The sequence below is a fragment of the Diabrotica undecimpunctata genome, chromosome 2 (genome assembly GCF_040954645.1).
Source record: "Diabrotica undecimpunctata isolate CICGRU chromosome 2, icDiaUnde3, whole genome shotgun sequence".
In the NCBI taxonomy this organism is placed as follows: Eukaryota; Metazoa; Arthropoda; class Insecta; order Coleoptera; family Chrysomelidae; genus Diabrotica; species Diabrotica undecimpunctata.
Genome location: NC_092804.1, coordinates 86,959,020 through 86,979,649, shown reverse-complemented (window position 1 = coordinate 86,979,649; position 20,630 = coordinate 86,959,020). Strand labels below are relative to the sequence as shown.

At 32.6% G+C, this 20,630-nt stretch overlaps 1 protein-coding gene across 3 annotated transcripts in view; it reads left to right on the top strand.

The window, feature by feature from the left end:
* LOC140434715 (7SK snRNA methylphosphate capping enzyme-like) overlaps nucleotides 1-20,630 on the top strand; it is a 180,682-nt gene that overhangs the window by 21,607 nt on the left and 138,445 nt on the right. For 2 of the 3 annotated variants that reach the window (XM_072523178.1, XM_072523180.1), the window contains exons 3-5: nucleotides 341-506; nucleotides 3,938-4,455; nucleotides 9,060-9,468. In XM_072523178.1, coding sequence (XP_072379279.1) covers nucleotides 341-506; nucleotides 3,938-4,455; nucleotides 9,060-9,468 — 1,093 coding nt within the window. The remainder of the gene's footprint in view (nucleotides 1-340; nucleotides 507-3,937; nucleotides 4,456-9,059; nucleotides 9,469-20,630) is intronic. The other variant, XM_072523179.1, reaches the window with a different exon arrangement.

The window sequence follows — 20,630 nt, the reverse complement described above, 5'->3', positions numbered from 1 at the left end:
AATGTTTGGCTAGGGCTGTTGTGTTTAATGCATCAGTCTTTACACTATGTTTGTGTTTGATTTTGCCGCGCAACTTCAGTCACGTGTAACCTGGAAATTATGGAAATTATATATTTTTCGTGACATTAGCGCTCTCTTAACAGCTCCCTAACAGCGAAGATTGAAGTTATTAACGGAAGATCTGTTTTTTTTTGCAAATACAATTTATTAGTTATCAGTGTTTGGTTCCAGATTCTCAGAAAATTGTTACAGATTTAATTAATTTTATTTGTTTTGTAATAAACCCTGTAATTGATTTTTTTTTGTAATTTTGGAGAATATCTGATATCTTTTGTTTTAGAGCCATGAATGCTGTAACACCAAAATCGTCGCCGGTTCCCACTCCACCAAGGAAGAAGGGCCAAATCGAAGTAATAATCCCAAAAAATATTCATGACCCTTTGAATCTCATAGACTGTGATGATGATGCAGAATATGAACAACAATTATGCTCACCGATTAAAAAAGTAAGTTTTAGGTACTAATAGAATGACGTTTTAAAATTTGAATTAGATTTAAATAAAAGTATTTTGCTTTATTATTACTTTTGGTCAATATTGAATTATAAAAGTTCAAATTCATACAAATAGAAACTTTACCAATTATCCAAAAGTGATTGCTAAATTAGATGGAAAACACTGGAAGAATTAGAGGCAAGTAATCTAGAATACTCTCTATTTAATTTTCATTCACATCATGGACACAATCTTCTTCTTTTGGCATCATAACCATAGATGGGTCTCTGCCCCCTGTCTAGGTTCTTCCATTCAGTTTTCAGGTCGTCTTCCACATCATCTTACCATCTTGTTCTGGGTCTTTCTTTCGTTCGTTTCTTTTCTTTCGTCTTCCTATCTGCTTCCATTGTAATATTTTTTGTTGATTTTGTATTTTCTTGTCTCTGGATATGTCCCATCCATGACAGTCGCTGCCGTGCCGTCATGCCGTGATTCTGCATGTGCCGTCTCCTTCTTGCACCGGGCCGTATACTTTTCTCAGTATCTTTATCTCGAATGTCTTAGTCGAGCTTCATTTTTTGTCACTACGCAGGTCTTACAACCATAGGTTACTACGGGCCTATTTAATATTCTGTAGATATTCATTTCGGTTCTTTTGTCTAATAAGTTCGGTGTCATCAATCTTTTATTATCAAATACGTGCATTAAATTTGGCTACTTACGGAATTCTTTTCATCGATTTATGTGGCCAGATTTATGAAAGCATTCACACTTTCGATGGTATAGTTTTTTTTTTTCGTGCCTCGGGATCAATTTCCTTGAACACTTCCATTAGTCGTTGCTTTCTCCCACTAATGATAGCTACATCATCTGCATATGCAGTAATTTGTACTGATTTGGTATTTATATGACTAGGTACGTTGGTTTTTCTGATTACTGCCTCAAGAACTAGGTTAAACAGCACGGTTGCTAGTGCGTTTCCCTGTCTCACTCCCACATTGATATCAAATAAGAGAGTCAGTCATCACGTCATTTTTATGAGGTTGATTTGTTAGGTATACCTAGATTACGAATATCTTCCAGTATTTTGTTTCTTTTCACAATATCAAATTCTTATTTAAAGTTTATATACATATTATTATAGTTCCACGTCGTAATTATAAGTTTTTTCTTGAATCGTTCCTAATATAAATATATTATTTGTAGTGGCTCAATTTAGTCTTGGACGAAATCTTAAATAAGTAATAAAATCGGGATGTGACATTCCGGGAGGGCCGAGGAAAGGAAGAATACCCTTCTGATTGTCTATGCAACGAGCGATGATTTTAATTTACTTTTTTATTTTATTATATTCTATTTTATTTCTATACGATTCTAACGATTTGATCATCGATTCGATTCTATTTTATTTTATTGCATTTTATTTTATTTGATTATATTTTATTGTATTTCGATTCGATTCGCTTCGATATTCCATTTGTTTCAATAATTGATTCTATTCGATTCGATAATTGATTCGATTGGATATTTTATTCAATTCGATCGCATGAACGATTTGATAATCGACTCAATTAGATTCGATATTTGATTCTATTCGATTCGATATTTAATTAGATCCGATTCAATAATCGATTCGATAGTCGATCCGATTTGATAATGGATTTGATTCGATAATCGATAAGATTAGGCTCGATAATCGATTCGATTCAATATTTTATTCTATTCGACAATCACTTCGATTCGATAATCGCTTCGATTCGATAATCGATTTGATTTGATAATCGATTTAATTCGATTATCTTTCTTTCTTTCTTTCTTTCTCCCCTTCCTTTTACCCTAACAGGGTGTCGGATTTGGGCTAGCTATTTTAATTTCCATTTACCCACCTCTTCCATTCGATAATCGATTCGATTAAGTCCGATAATCGATTCGATTAAGTCCGATAATCGATTCAATAGGTTCGATCATCGATTCGATTCAATTCGGTATTTGATTATATTTGATATTGGGATTCGAATGGGATGGAGACACTCTGGTTCTCCAGATCGTGAGAAATTTCAGTTCAAAATCGTCTGGAAAAATTGTTGTTTCAGTTTTATAGATGCACGGAAAGTTGTTTAAATATATTCTTCTTCCTATCATATCCTTTTCACTCTCAGGCGTCGGATTGGGATTGCGGTTCTTCTCTTAGACATTTTTCCATGCATTTAGATTTTTGTCTATTGTCTTTATTTGTTCAATAGTTTTCACTTTATTCCTTCCCTTTTCTTCGGTCTGATCTATCGATTTCCGTCTGGGTCTTTCCCTTGTTCTTTTCGTACCCCTACCCAATTCTAATATTTGTCTTATAATTATTTCTGGTTTCATTCTATTAATATCTCCGAACCAGAACATTCTGAATTGTCCAGCGTCCATCTCAGTTTTTATCATGTAGAATTTCACCGTTAGTGTCTTTACAAATTTTTAATCGTGGTTTAAATTCTCGACGGCTATTAGTTAAGGGTTTGTAGTATTTCCTCATTTCATTTTTATCGAATAAGATACACATGGATACACATGTTAAATGGCGAAAGGTCTGTAAGCGCCTCGTTTTTTCACTGCCACTATCTGTTGACCTCCGTCTCTCAAGTGGGAAAATTAAAAATATTGGACGTTGCCAGGTCTTGTTTAAAAATAAAAATGTTCAATATTTTACAGACAGATTGTTTAATATAGAGAGTTAAAAAAACTCTGTTGGAAAGTTTTCTTTTCTTCTTGTTTTAGTTTTTTTGGGATTACCAAGAAGTAATCGTGATTGATTTTCTTAATAAGGGAATTATTGGAGGTTACTGACTAATCTAAGAGAAAAAAATATGGAAATATGACACAGAAAGTTGTTTAAAGGTATTTTGTTTTTTCCAGGACAATGCACAGCACACGAATCGTATATTGCCATATAAACAATTCATTGGTTAAGGTTATTACTCCATTACTCCAACACCTTCCTTATTAACTAGATGTATAATGTCTTTTCTTAACTTAAAAAAGCCTACATTATCTTCAAACATCCAACGAAGAGGTAATAGAAGCTGGTAGTAGATCAAAATAAATTTTTAATCAATATCTTTAGGCATTTCAGGTTTCTTATAGGAAATTTACGAATTAAGACACGAGTATGTTAAATAATAAAATACTTCTATTTTCAAATATTGTTTGTTTCTATAGTAGATGAGAATCTGGCGTTTACTTTATCTCTTTATATTTTTCGAAGCTATACTTGACAGATTGATAGTATTCAGCAGTGCAAAAATATGATATCAAATATATGACATTGTTTTATCACTATTTGCAAATCTTGCCTGTACTGTATATGTGTAATCCAATTCAAATTTTACCTAAACGCAATTTGATAAATAATGCCACATTATAATATGTTTCTTTGTTTTTATTAATTTGTTATCTAGTCTAAGAAAAAACGTTTGAAAAAACGTCGTACTATATCCGGCACCATGGATGTGTCTGACGTCACAGCCGACATTAGTTCAACAACAGAAGCAAAAACACCAGAATCATCAGCTGATTCTGCGAAGATACCCGAAATACCTGAGCCTATAGAACAGGTGATGCCAAGTCTCAAAGTCCCGTCTGTATCTGAACCTTACCTAGATTTACCTATAGATATACCAAATTCTGATCCGTCTGTTGGTACTTCAACTATGTTTTCTAGCATAGTACCCGCGCCAATAAAAAAAGACAAAAGTAAGCGCAAATCGGACGATGGTCATCACATTGTGAAAAAATTTAAAAATAATTCGATGGATAAGATTGTGAGTCCGGTAGTACCTCAGCCTGGTGCATGGTTAAAAAGAAGTAATTCCGTTAACAAATGGACTAAGCAGAGGCAACATCCTAAACTACAGGATACTGCGTTGCCACAATTTAAGGAAAAGGATAAGCAGTTTCAGTACGGAAATTACAACAGGTAAGTACTGTAAATATCTTTGAACAAACTTAGAATTATATTTGTATCAATTAATTACCAAAATTTTTACCTTTAGCTTAAATTCTTAATCTCTTAATAGATGTTACCACATTTCATGTGACAATACCACAAATAATTTATGACACAATTTTTACTAAGTGAAACAGAAAATCTAACAAAATCAATGAAATATTTTTTTAATAAAATTATTGTAACGAAAGTTATACCTGAATGGGAAGAAAGGATGCCCAGAAGTTGGGTATTCATTTGGATATTATTAACCAAGGGAAAGATTAGTCAGAATTGAAGATACGAAGACATCCAGGGCCCTGATTCTATTTCATTTCGATGTCGAAATTTAAAAGCGACTACGCCATGACAGTCGCAATCGCTATCGATTCTCATTCATTTCGATTGTAGTTAAAACTGGGGATATTTACTTTATCATTTTGACACTGCTGAAAATTTGGGTTGGCCCTGTTGTTTATTGGCTGCACTACGCTTGTTGAATGTTTGTTTTGTTTACGTTACGTGAACGTCTTTTTTTTCTTGTTTGAGTTGTTAAATCATAAATAGTGGCCATTCTCAATTATATTTTGAATTGAAAGAAAAGATGGCAAGAAAAAAAAGGCGATGTGGGAGATCCTTAAGTTATATCCACTAAGATTTCACTTAGTGGTTATATTCTAATATATTTTTAAATTTACTGCAGCTTAGTAATACTAACCCTAAACATTTTGGGTATACTAGAGGCATAAACATCTTCTTCCAAATATGGTTCTAATACCCTTATTAAATAATTTGCAGCTTGTTTATTAAGCCGGAATTGCTGCCTAAATTGAGCATCACTTAGTGAAAAAGAATTTTGGGTATCCCGTAACATTCTTCTTATCCTCCGTTATGAGCGTCGGATATCTATCCTCTCTAATTCCTCCAAAACTAGCAAATGTCCGTAAAACACAGCCATATTAATACTTTTTGCCTCAGTTTTCCTTGCAAGGATCAAAACACCGCCTACCTAAACTGAACCTAAGTTCACTTCTCCCAGTCCAGTCAGTCATGTCAGATTAATTTCGACTCGAAATTAAATTTCAACCACTTTCTTGAAGTTGAAATTAATTTCGATAAATCGAAATTTAGTGACGTCGTTTGGTTAGTTCAGCTGAAATCCACAAGGTTCGCAAAGTCGCATTTCGACGTCGCCATATTAATTTCGACATGTTTTGAGTCGAAATCTCAATTAGAATCAGGGCCCAGGTCTGAAGTCGTTCACTATGCAATAATTCTCAAGTATGTTGAAGGACACAACGACGAGCTTTGGGAAGTGGGCTACAGATCTCTTATTAGGGAGGATACTGATGTCAGAAAGAAAATAAAAAAGAGTAAGAGTACACTTTCAAATTTTCACCTGTAATTCAACCTTATAAAACTTTAATCCTGATTTATGTTTCCACTTGCGCAAGCATCCTTTGACAGATTTAATCCAATTTCATGATTTCATTCAGCTGTAATGTCCTTTAGAGTATTTTTTCGATTTTGCAAACTTTTACTAATATTCTCCTATTTGTGTCAGAAAGTAGCTTTGGTATTTTAGCTTTTTTGTCTACGATACTTCATGTTTTCTCATAATGCTTAAATATATTCCACATTATAGTTTTAGAAAGATTAATTTCATCTGCCACTTAACGGATTATTTTATTGCGGCAATAATTTTTAATCACCAACTTATGAATTTTTGAATTTGTAGAGCTACCAAGCACCATTTTATTGAAATAATACTGCTATCCACTGAAGTTGACAAGAAATTAATTGAAGAATATAGTTTTACGTTTGATAGATTGTCCGGCTGATAATCCATATAACATTATAGGTTATGTGGGTTACATAAAATAATATTAATTACGTGATGTAAGGTTGAATGCTCGAATAAATGAACTTTAATCAAATGAAAGGTAGATATCGAGCACAGTTTATTTATCAAATCTTGCCCAAGTACTTTCGCTCCTAGAGCATCTTCAGGGGCATTTCGTCAAATTTGGCCTATCCAACATTATATTAAGAATGTCATAAACATAATAATTATACATTAACACTACACGACCCAAGGACAAACAGTTTAAAAATTAAAAAACGGCGAAGCTACATATTGGTTGGCATCAGGAGAGTGAAGCCAACTCTCTTTAACAATAACAAATAACTTATTATTATTAACAAAAAAACAATTTCCCGAATGGCTTCAAGTAATTTTTTTAGGCTTTCATTGAAATAAACACTATAAAATGTATAATGTATGTCTGAATTGTCAATATAGATGAGTCAGATAAAATTAAATTATTAGAAGAATTTTTCACTAAGTAACAAAAACAAAATTTGTTTAATTTACTAATGTTTGTATTTTGAGAACGATTTCCGAAGTGGAAATTGAAACGTCAATAAATGTATTTTAACCTTTAAAAAAAAAACACTTTTTCTATCTTGGTAATTTTTCGAAGAATGCTTTATTTTCGAGTTGTTTGCACTTTTTTTTTGTTGAAAAAAATGCCGTAATTAGCGATTTGGGATTTTTTTCTAAAAAACTAATAAATGAATTGCAATTCTATAAAAAGCTTTATAATCTTTAAACGTTTAAGTACAAGTAAGAATATTTTGACAAGGATAAATGGATTCTAACTTGCTCAAAACATGGAACCAAATATTTCGAATAGCAATCTATCGCTGTATAAAAAGCTTGTACAGTCGTGGCGATACAGGTGCGCTGCGCTTTTAAATCTTTGTTTAAATTTAAAACTATGTTTTTAGCAAGATATAAACTACTTATCCCTGTCAAAATATTCTTACTTACACGTGAAGGTTTTAAGATTATTAAGCATTTTGTAGAATTGTAATTCATTTAGTAAATTTCTTTACTAAATGAATCACAAAAAAATCACAAAAATCACTAATTAAGGCATTTTTTTCCAACAAAAAATTGCAAATAACTCGAAAAGGAACCATGTTTCGAAAAATTACCAAGAGAGAAACATTTCCATGAGATACGCCTCAAAAAATTTTAATCGAAGCAATTCCGGAAATTGTTTTTTTGTTATGTTATTTGTTAATAATAATTTCCGGCCTACTTAGAAAAATAAAAAAATACATTTGAACTTGAAAAAATATATAGAATCAAATCAAAAACGTTTGGTGCGGTAGAAACTCTCGCCTATTCAAACCGATGGGAATATCATCCTTAAAACTGCATATACGACCCATTTCAGATTTATTCTTGTCGTCTAACAAGTCTGGTTGTTCCTGTCGATTCTGGTCGATTCTTCCACAGATGTTATGACCTCATCATTTTAATAAAACGTTTTTGACGCATGAATTTTTTAGGTATTGAAACAGATGGAAGTTGCTAGGGACGAAATCTGGACAATGCGGTGGATGTTCCAACAATTCGAACTTTACTTCATGTATTTTAGCCATTGTTAAAGTGCTCACATGACATGGTGCATTGTGCCGATGAAAAATGATTCTTTTCTTTTATCAACCGGGTCATTTTTTACCAATTTTTTCTATCAGCTGGTCTAAAAGGTTGCAATAATATTTAGAATTTATTGTTTTACCAGTTTGCAAGTAATCCTCAAGCAAAATTCCTCTCGCCTCCTAAAAAACTGATGCTAATACCTTCTTGGCCGATTTCTGGATACGAACGCGTTTCGGAGCCGAGGAACCAGGTTTTCACCACTCTTTAGCCTCTTGTTTTTATTCAGGATCATGGTGATAGACCAAAGTCTCATCCATAGTGATGAATCGACACACACAATCCACTTTATCCTTTCGAAAATGCTCTAAATGTTGCTGAGAAAGCCTTGAATTTCTTTCTGTTCCATTGTTAGCGAATGCGGCACCTATTGTGAATGTAACTTTTTAAAACCCAATACTTCAGTCAAAATATTGCTTACACTGGCCGATGAGATGCCTAGGGCTTCCACTAAATATCTTTCAGTCACTCGAGGATTTTCCAATACGATATCCTGTATTTTCCTACGATTTCTGGTGTTATTGCAGCTTTTGGTCGTCCTTGACGTGGATCATCTTCAATGCTTGTACGACCACGTTTAAATCCAGTATACCATCTTTCTACTGTGCTAATTTAAGATGAAGAGTACTTATACACTTTCAATATTAGTTTATAAATTCCCTTTGCTTTAATACCTTACAAAAATAAAAATTCAATCACTCGTCGATACTTGATTTTTCCATTTAAAAAAATACTGCGACACGTCGATACTAAATCGATTTTAAACAAAGAATGAAGTAACATATTGAAATGAAACTACACATACGTTCGTATGAAGAGTGTTCCAACATAAAAAAAATTAGGTTAAAGCAGCGCCCTCTCTTATTGAACCCCAAAGATTATTGAATAGCCTAATACGTTATGCATCAGGTTGAAATATCGATATTCGAATGCTGGTTTGGAAATCTTTAAGTACTTGCGGATGCTGTTCAGTCCAACACAAGAACCAAATATGGACTAAATCTATTTAGTTATATGGATTTATACAGATCTATGACCAGCTTTATTTTTTAATTAGATAATAAAGTAAGCTGTAATTTTGTAGATATTATGGCTACAGAAATCCTCATAATGAAACCGACCACAGACTGAGAGTTTTCTCCCACCATCCATATATTTTTGAAAACAAAGACATTTTAGATATAGGCTGTAACATTGGTCATGTTACTCTTTCTGTAGCAAGAGATTTTGGAGCTAAATCAATTGTAGGTATAGACATTGACCAGAAATTGATTTCTATTGCGAGGAAAAACGTAAAACATTACGTCAAAAAGGAAGATCCAATACCATCGCCGATAAGAATTGTGGAGGGGCAGTCAGACGAGAAAAAAATAAAAAGTAGTGAGTTTTTTCCTATTAGTATGCCTATATTATATGGAGCTATTGACGTTCCAGGATTTACGGACACGCACAATCGGAGTAGAGGGTTCCCCAATAATGTCACTTTTAAACAGGTAAGTTAACAAGTTTTTAATAACTCTTTTTTAACTTCCTTAGCAATGACAAGTATTCAATACTTTTGGCGTTTATGTCGCCTTCGTAGATAATAACATGATTATCATATATAGATTTTTCGAGCTGAGTCTTTTGCCTTGAATAGTTTTTGTTATTTTTCTTTTTCATACGCTTTTCAAAGGCCAGAGTTACATTAGCCTTCGTTACTCGCGCCTATTTCAGGAACGTGTCAACTCGCGGGGTGTCTGTAGCACCCCATTATTTTATCTTACTTTTTGTTTAAAGTAATAAAATCCAAACTTTTTTTATATTTCAGGTATATAATTGTAATGTTTTTATTAATTCTAATTTATTTATTATTTATTTATTAAAGGTTCTATTTATGACACTCACAAATTTATTAAAGTCTTTAATTGTACTATATATATATATATATATATATATATATATATATATATATATATATATATATATATATATATATTGAAATGATTTCAATATGTTAAAAAGGATACACAGGATTGACTTACCTGGTATAGTGTTATATACGTCAGAAAATAAACTGTCAAGCAAGTCTGTGGGAGCTAAATTAATAGGGGTTTTGTTAAATAAGAAATTACAATGATGTGGAGATGAAAAGAATAAATTGTATTAGCATTGTAATAGAATAAGTTTTATATCTGAACATTTTTTTTATAAATTCCCAAATTAGATGTGATTAAAGTGATTATGAGAAATTAATGTGGATTGACAAATGTGTCAGAACAGGACAGTTTTATGGTTTAAAAAAAATAGAAGACGAAAAAAAAAAGAACGTTGGTTGCTGTTAGCAACGGATAAGAGGGTTTTTTGGGGAGGCCGACGAGGATTTTTCGACGAAGAGGAGCCCTGAAACTGTGGAATAGGTCGGGAGTGTTTTTTTAACTCGTCTAATTAGAATTTTAGTTTTTCCACAGTTTCCACAGCAGAGATATCCAGAATTTGTTCCAGAGAGTAAGAGAAACAATTTGACTTATAAATTATTATTGGAGTACAGAAATGTCATTTAAATTGAGAAAATTAAAATTCATGAATTAACATAATTGCGATAGGCCTTAAAAAAATTGAAAATATTGATGATCATTAAATTAAAAATAGAATAGTACGTACCTTAACTTCCGAAGAGAGGATTGATATTCCAGTTTCACCGATTATTTTGCGAGTAGTTAGTTTTCTTTAAATAAATCAGAACTGTTTTAAAGTGAGGTTGGATAATAATTTTGGGGATCATTTGAAATTTTGATTATATTTGAATGCAAGTTAAAAGTCAGCGGAATAAAGTGTTCATTTTCTTTTTCTTTATAGTTCATTTAAACACTTTATAAAGTTGCAATATTTATTTAGTTTTTAGGTACTTGTAGAGAGTCTCCACATTTTGTAATAAATTTTTATTGTCACGACACTAAACCACATTAAGATTTATACGATTCCTATTTTTGTAAATTTTTAAAGGCAACCCAAGTTGCAGACGAATTTTATTGTTTATATTAAATTTGTTCAATATTAATAAATAACGTGCTTCATTTGGGTTAATTTATCAAAAGTCTAAAGTAAATTTTGGTTTAATTTCTTTTTGAACTATACCAGGAGACTACAGAGTCGACGTCACACAGTGACAGATTGCTTAGAACACATAATTGAGCTATCTGAGGTATATATTAAATTAAACAACGAACCACATATTTTAAAAATTACAACATTTATTATAAATAAAAATAAAATTAATAAAATACAACTTTTTCAATTGACGCTAACAACGTGGGGCCTCTCGGAAAACAGAAATAAGGGTGTTTTTAAGCAGATTTATTAATATTACACAGATTAGAGTAAAAATAAATTGGTGTGATTAGTGTTGCAGAGATTCTGGGGCAGTTAAAGTTAAATTTGAGAATAAATAGATATTAGGATAAAATGGCAGACCGAATGACTTTAAGAAATGGAAAAGAAGTCGTACCGAAAGAGAGTAAAGGAGAACAGGTGTTAGAACAGGAACAGGATATACAGGTAGATGAAGAAAGCAGAGGAGGATCAGGAGAAGTATTAGTATATTTAGAGCAAGGCATACAAGAAGCAGGACAAGGTGATAGAGAGGGAAGTCTAACAGATAGTTTGAGAGAGGAGTTGGATGAGACAGTGAGATATAGACGTGATGAAAGTGAGGATGAAAGTAGAGTGCAGGAGGAGAGACGCAGGGAAGGAGATGTTGGAGAGTCAGGGATGACACAGATGGATATGAGGCAAATAATGCGGATGCTACAACAGATGGATCATAATATTAGGGGGGATATGCACAAAATGGATATTAATATTAACAATATTAGGGGGGATATGAACAAAATGGAAAATAATATTAAAGGAGAACTTAGGAGAGAGTTAATTAAAATGAGGGAAGAAATCAAAGAACAAGTGAAGATAGTCAGGGAAGAGATGCTACACATTACCCAAGGTTTAGAAGAGAAAGTAGAACAGGTCAGAGGAGAAAGTGAGAATTTTAAGAGGAATGTACAGGAGGAGATATCCAGAGAAAAGGCCATAATTAGAGCGGAAATAGGACAGGAAATTGGGAGCAGATTTGTAGAGTTGGGAACATCCATTCAAGAGAATTTACCAAGGGAAATAAACAAAGAAGTTAATAAGCAGAATAAAGAGATTGTTAGGGAGGTAGAAAGTGTTAAAAGGCAAACTCAGGATCATGAGGAAAAACTTACCATTATCAAAAACAATATAAAGATGGGATTGCAGAATTTGGAACTGGAAATGGGTAGGCATGCAAATCAGGCGGAAAAGGGAGATAGAGTATTACAGGGACAAGTTGAGGAATTGAGAGAGAAATTTAAAAATGCAAGTGAGGAGATTCAGCGTTTGGAATCAAATCTAGGACAAACAAGGGGAGTGAGTACTGTGATGCCGAGTTATAATGATGGGGGAATTAAGTTTGACGGAAACCTGAATCACTTACATCCTAGAATATTTGTAGATATCATCAAAAATAAGGTAAAGAATGTAAGGGATCCGATAGAAATGAAATTGAATATTCGAAACATGTTAGTGGGCATGCCATTATTATGGTTTTGCAATAATGAAAATTCCATAAATAATGTGCAGGAATTTGAGGCCAAGTTTATTAACTATTTTTGGGGAGAAAACCAACAGGCTAGTTTCAGGGAGCGGTTGTATTTTGGGAAATTCAATTATGAAAAAAGTACCAACTACAATCTGTACGCAATGCAGTTATTCCAGACAGCACAATACTTAGAACCGGCTATGCGAGAAGAGGAGATTGTCCTATACATCGTCAGGCAATATAACCATAACATGGCAGAAACAATAGCTCTCCACAATATAAAGACCATGGGAAGTCTGACAGGATATCTTCAGAGGATTGAGAGGAGTGTAGGGACGCAGAATCGAAATGGACAAGAGCAAGGGACATATAGGAATAACACAGCAAATAGACAGGGATATGTGAATCGAGGGAATAATTATAGGGAAAGAGAATTTGAGAGACAAAATAGAAGCAGGGATTTTACAAATAGGGGAGAGAGAATATGAACAATGTCAGGAGAGATATCGGAAGATATAACTGGGAACGTAGACAAGGGAATCCAAACAATGATAGAGGGAATAACTGGAGACAAGGAAATGACAGAGGCAATAATTGGAGACAGAACCAGGGAAATTATCCACAGGAGACGAGAAATAGGGAAGTTTACAGAGAAGGGAATCCAAGATATAATAGGGGGGAAAATGAGGAGAGAAGACAGGTGAATGTAGTTAGAACAGAGGAGGATAGAGGGGAAGCAAGTGTTGATGCAGAAGGGAGAAATTTTGTTTAGACCGCTCCTATGTGCATAATATTGTCTACTTATCAAAGTATGAACATCCAAGGGAGTTTATTAGAGATACTGGGGAATTAAATAAAAATAATAACACTAATACTTTAAAGTTTATTGAAGGGTACATACAAGATTCAGCATACAAGTTATTATTAGATACAAGTTCAGAAGTAACTCTAATCAACAAAAACATTGTAAATAATTTAAATAAGGACAATATTATGGTGATAAAAACAAATAAATTATCATTAATAGGGGCGAATAATAAAAAATTATATGATACTAATAGTTCTATAATCTGTAATGTAAAATTGGGAAATAAAATGTATGAAATACAAATGTTAGTGGTAGATCACTTAAATTTTGAGATAGTATTGGGAAATGATGAAATGGAAAAACATAAAATGATTATTAACTATGTCAATCAAACTTTACAAATTGATCAAGAATCTATTAAATTTTGTAAATTAAATAAAGAAGAGATTTTGAATAAAGAAGAATTTCAGATTTGTCAAGTAAACAGTTCAGAAGAAATTATTTTAGTGCCAAAGGAACATGAAATGGAGATAAGAAGTTCGTTAAAGGAACATCAGAGGTTATTCAATCAAGAGGTGTGTGTGGCAAAACAATATGTACATAAATTGGAAATGAACAAAGAAATCAAGAATTATAAAATGAAGACATATCCCATTCCGTACAAATTAAAGAATGAGGTGTACCGAGAGCTGGATAAAATGCTGAGGGATGGAATAACAGAAAGAAGTAATTCTCCTTATATTAGTGCCATCACATGTGTAAGAAAAAAATCAGGAGAAATCAGGATATGCCTGGATGCTCGTAATATCAACAGCTATACGAGAAAACAATATGAGAGTCCAATGAATGTTGAGGGTATTTTTGGAAGAATCACTAAAGCTAAAGTCTTTTCAAAGTTGGACCTTCGGCATAGCTTTTGGCTTATTCCATTAGCCAAAGAAAGCAGATGTTATACAGCATTCATGGTGGATGGTATTGTGTACCAATTCTGTGTGGTACCATTTGGACTCCAGAGTTCATGTGCAGCACTGGTCAGAACTTTGCATTCCATTCTGAACAAATATGAAAGGTTCATTCTCCACTACATAGACGACATCTTGGTATTTTCTGAAGATGAGTTGTCACATCAGGATCACCTAAAAACATTAATGGAGGAGTTAGAAACAGCAGGTTTAAAATTAAATTTGGAAAAATGCTCTTTTTACCAAAAAGAAGTCAAATATCTAGGATATGTGCTCAATACACAAGGAGTCAGTATGGATCCAGAAAGGATACAAACGATTCAAGAATTTGCCACACCACATAATCTCAAAACACTCAGAGGTTTCTTAGGAATATTGAATTATTTTAAACGATTAATTCGAGACCTAAGTAGGATGGAAGTGCCACTAATAGAACTGTTAAAGAAGAACCAGAAATGGGAATGGACTCCAGAAAGAAATACAGCTTTTTTACAATTAAAACAAATTTTTACAACTAATTTGCAAGTGTATCATCCGCAGTATGATAAGGAGTTTATACTAAGAACGGATGCATCATGTGAGAGATTAGCTTGAGTGTTGCTACAACAACAAGAAGAAAAGGAAGTTCCTATAAGTTTCGTATCTAGGGTAACCAAAGATTTTGAAAAAAGATATTTAGCAACGGAACTAGAAATGGCAAGTGTGATCTACTGTGTTACCAAATTAAGATTTTTTTTGTTAGGAGCACATTTTGTATTGGAAACGGGTCATTCTGCTCTGACAACTTTGTTTAAAAACAGGTTTGCCAACAACAGAATTCATAGATGGAGCCTTTTGTTACAAGAATATGACTTCGAAATTAGACATATTCCAGGCAAGTCAAACATTGTAGCAGATGTACTAAGCAGAGAAGCACAACAAAGAAGTGAAGGAAGAAAATATCAAATTGGAATCAACAGAATGAAGAATGAAGAAGGACTGTATTCGTTAGAAAGAATCTTGGAAGATCCGAGATGATTGGTAGAAGCAGAAAAGAACAGAGCAATCAACATCAATGGAGTATGGTGTAAGAAGTTGGAAACCATAGAAGTTTATGTCGTAACCAAAGAATTAGCAGAAGAAATCATGAGAGATCTACATGCTGAATATGGTCATAGAGGGAGCAGAAAATTATGGATGTTGTTTAGGGAAAATTATTTTACAAGAAAAGATATATCCATGGCGAAAAACATCACTAAAAGTTGTACCATTTGTCAGTTAGCAAAGGAGAAGAATTTCCACAATGTTAATGTAGCAAAATCCATAGTTGCAGAGAGACCTTTAAAATTAGTTGCTATCGATTTTGTCAGTAATTTAGCCATAAGTGAACAGGGTTGCAAAAATATTTTTATAATTATTGACATACATACAAAATTTGTAAAGTTATATCCCAGCGAAAGGACAAATGTAAAAACCGTAAAATTCTTCTTCTTCTTCTAATGGCGCTACAACCCTTTGTGAGTCTTGGCCTGCTTAACAATGTTCTTCCATTCTGCCCTGTCGGATACTTTCCTTCGCCACTGCCTGATGTTCATGGTTTTAAGATCCCTCTCTACGTCGTCTATCCATCTTTTACGGGGCCTTCCTCTTGTTCTGTTTCCTTGGGGCTTCCATCTCTGGATTACTTTTACAGCTCGATTATCTGGCATTCTTTCTAGGTGACCAAGCCAGTTTGTCTAGGTGACCAAAAACCGTAAAATACTATCTAGAAAAATACATAGAGGAAGTAGGTACTCCAGAAACAATTATCTTAGATCATGCCACATATTTTGAAAGTCCAAGATTAAAAAGAGTTTGTGAAGAAAAGAAAATCCAATTAAATTTCATTAGTATCAGAAGACCCGCATCTAATCCTGCAGAAAGATACGCCAAAGAGGTGGTAAAATTCTTAAGAATTTTGTGTGCTAGACAACATTATTTATGGCAGGAAAATTTGCCACAAGTTGAAAGATTTTTAAATGAGACACCACATGGAATCACCAAACAATGCCCATATTTCCTAATGTCTGGAAAGTATCCAGAAAGACCCTGGGAAATCAGTGATACAGGGGACATTCAAGAAGTAATAAAGAAGGTGAACCAAAATTTAATAAGAAATGCTAATCGTTATGTAAATAGAATCAATAAGAAGAGAAAGAAAAGAGTTACTTTTGAAAAAGAGGAGAAGGTACTTATCAGGTCACTACAGGTGCCTAAAAGGGATGAAAATCTGTGTGGAAAATTACTTTTGCCATTTGAAGGACCTTATGTCATTAGTACTGAACATGGGGTAAACAGTTATGAACTAAGACATCCAGAAACTAATAAAATTAGAGGGATATTTAATATAGAGGGAATTTATAAGTATTATGAATAAACATACAAGGGTAGGCAATATTATGGAACGAATTTGGTATTATAAGATATAAGTTTTGTAAATAGAAGGATAATTAATAAATAAGCATATCTTGAGATAAATTTGATAATTAAATAATTTATTAGGAACAGATGTACAGAATAATGATGAATTTATATAAACAAAAAAGGTTGATTTATTTTCAAGTAGATTTATAGGAGTTACAAGTATAAATAAATGAGCAAAGTACTATGGACAAATCGATATTTTGTAGAAATTGGGAAATAGGGAATATTATAATGATAAATAGTATATGCGGAAATAAGATGAAAAATAGAATTATATGAAATATTGAAATATGAAATATAGAGAGTTATATGTAGAGATGATGAAATGAATATTATATGCGGATATAAAAAGAATAAATAATAATGCGGCAATGAATAAAGATACTGTGTGTGTGTTTGTTTTATTGGCACTGGTTTTGACAACCAACTGGCCAGTCAATTTGTTTTGAGTTCTCTCTTTACACAAGATATTGTTAGTATTTAAATTTAAAACTATTGTATTGACAGTTAAGACATGGAATGTTAGAAACTTACTTACTAGTTTACTCTGTTTTTGCTGTTTTATTTTTTGTATCTTTTTTTTTAATTTTTTTTTTTAAATTTTTTTTTTACTTTTTTTTTATTTTGTTTTATTTTTTTTTTATTACTACGCTAAGATCTAAACCCGATTCGACACCTCGGAGGTTTACATCTTCTTAGTAACTTTTTTTTTTATTTTATTTTTTTTTTATTTTGTTCTCCATTTTTTTTATTCTTTATTATTTTTTTTATTGTTTTTTTTGTCAGAGCTTTAATTTTAAACAATTAATATGACCATATAAAATTTTATATACATCTAGATTCTTTGACTCTAAAAGATGTGTTAGATTAGAAGGTAATTGAACATTAACTTGAACAAGCTTGGTAAAAAAATTTGATATTTCAATAAAATGTAAAGGACATTCTAACAATATATGTTGTAGATCAGCTAGCTCTCCACATATACATTCATTATTATTTGTCAGTCCTATTTTTCTTTTGTATACTGGAGTCATACAATGATTGCTTCTTATTCTACAAATAGTTTTGATGAAGCCTCTGTTGGAAACTTGTTTAAACCATGTCTTGACGGAAATTTTCGGTTGGATTCTTTTATAAAATTTGCCTTTGTCTGAATTGTTGTAGTGTCCCTGCCATTTTGTGCGTTTAATAGATCTGATTACAGATATTAAATCACCCATAGGAAGTTGATAGGTTTGCAGAGTGGATTCTTTCATTGTTTCTTTTTTAGCCAGATCATCTACTATTTCGTTGTTTTTTATACCAATATGTGCTTTTATCCAGCACAATATGATATTTTTGCCCGATTTCAAAGCTTCACTATTCAGTGCTATGATGTCACTGATGATATAATTTTCTTCAAAATTATGTAAATTATATTTCAGTTTATGTACAATGCTTTGGCAGTCTGTAAATATAACATATTTTAGTTCTTTTTGATTCATACATATTTTGTAGGCTTCTTTGACTGCTACGAGTTCAGCTGTGAAAGTTGTCATTTTGTCAGGTAATCTGTTGTTTATCTTTATACTTTTTTGGGGGTAGAATATAGCATATCCAACTTTGCCGTCCATTTTTGAACCATCTGTATATAATTTTTGATAACTCCCCCAATGATGTTGTACATACTGAAGGTGATCTATTTTAGTAAGAAAATCTGTGGCAAGAATATTACTTAAATGACAGTTAAATGGAGATAAATAATCTTCATAGTTTAATTTTCGACATGAGGTTTGTTCCATTTGGTGTATGTCATCAATGTAACTAGAAACGTTGAGAAAACTTTCCACAACTAAAAGCTGCTTCTTTTTTTCCCAGTAATGATGAGTTAGGTATGTAGTGGTTAGTTGTACAATTTTACTCAACAACACTTTATTGTTAACTGCCACTTTAACTATAAATTTCTCACTTAAGAATTCTCTGCGTAATGAAAGTGGAGGTTCATTAAGCTCACATTCCATGACCAATATGGGAGTACTACGAAGATAACCAGTGCTTAACCTAAGTGCTTTATTTTTTATACTTTCGATTTTTTGGAGTACAGCGTTTGATGCTGAGCCATAGAATATAGATCCGTAATCTAGGATCAATCTCATTAAATTTCTGTATAGTAATATTGAGATGTTTGGGTCAGCTCCCCAGTTACTGACACTTACAGTCTTGATGATATTCATTGCGTTTTCCGTTCTTCGCAATATATAATTTGTGTGTTCTTTCCAATTTAATTTTGAGTCTAAGAATAAGCCAAGAAATTTTATTGAAGTTTTATAATGAATTTTATAATTATCAAATTGTAGGTGGTTTGGAGGAGAATATCGTTTTCTGGTAAAAGTAACAATGGTTGATTTACTCTCCGAGATTGTTAAATTCTTATCCGTCGCCCATTTTTTTATAATATTCAATCCCGATTTAAGATACTCATTACATTTATCTATTGACTTATTTTCTACATAAATTGCAACATCATCAGCATACTGTAAGATTTTTATATGTTGAGGAAGTTTATTTTCTAAATCAGCAGTATACAGAATATATAATAGAGGACTCAAGATGCTACCTTGTGGTAGTCCCAAAGATGTGTACCGTGTGTTAGACTTATCTCCATTTAATCTAACGTGTACTGATCGATTAACATACAAATTAATGATATTCCATGTTACAGTTTCAGGTATTCCTATTTCCAACATTTTCGCATATAGAATGTGGAGATTAACATTGTCATAAGCCCCTTTTATATCTAAAAACAAAGCACTAACTGCTTTCTTATCAGTAAAGGAATCATAAATGTCTATCAATAAGTGACTCAGGCTTTCTTGTGTGGATTTACCTTTTCTAAAACCAAACTGAGTTTTTGGTAATAGGTCGTTCTTTTCTAACCAAAATTCCAAACGGTTTTTAATTAGTCTCTCATATGTTTTAAGTATACATGAAGCCAGTCCTATTGGACGGTAAGAATCACAATTATTTAATGATTTTCCGGGTTTTAAGATCGGGAGAATAGTATAAACGTGCCAATCGTCAGGAATCTTTATGCGGCGTGACCAAATTTCATTGTATATATTCAGAAGCACAGTCTTACCAATTTTTGAAAGATTTGATAGCATCGAGTAATGGATTTCATCAGCACCTGGTGCTGAATTTGAATTTTTCTTTAACGAAAAGTAAAGTTCAGTGCCAGAAAATGGTTTGATTAAGAAGCGGATTTGTTCTGGATAGTCGTATTGCGCATTCACTTGTAGGTCAGGAATTACTAATTCTGCAGACAGTGGAGTGATATTTTGGTGGAACTCTTCTATCCATGAAGCTTCCGATAGTATTATAGGGACTTTGTTCTTAGTTTTTCTATTTTTTAGTCTATTAACTTTTGACCATACATCTTTAATAGGGACCGACCTATTTAAGGACCTGACATAATCTCTCCAGCTATTTCTTTTAGCTTGTTTAGTGATCTTCTTCACGTGGGCATCATCTTTTTTATACTTAAGTAGGTTTTCTTGGTTTGGATGATCTTTGAATATACAAAAACTTTCCCGTCTTCTTGTGACTGCTTCCTCACATTCTAAATCCCACCAGTATTTTCCTCTGGAAGTTGGTTTTTTTATTTTAAATTTGGGGATGCAGTAGGATGCAGTTGTATTTATATTGTGCAAAAAATTTTCATATGAATTTATATCTTCAGATTGAGAGAAGATATCTTCGGAAAATTGTTCATATAATTTCCAGTCGGCTTTCTTTAAATTCCACTTTTGTGAATACGGATTATATATATATGAATTGGTTGATCCTCTAATTCGATCCTTATAGGTG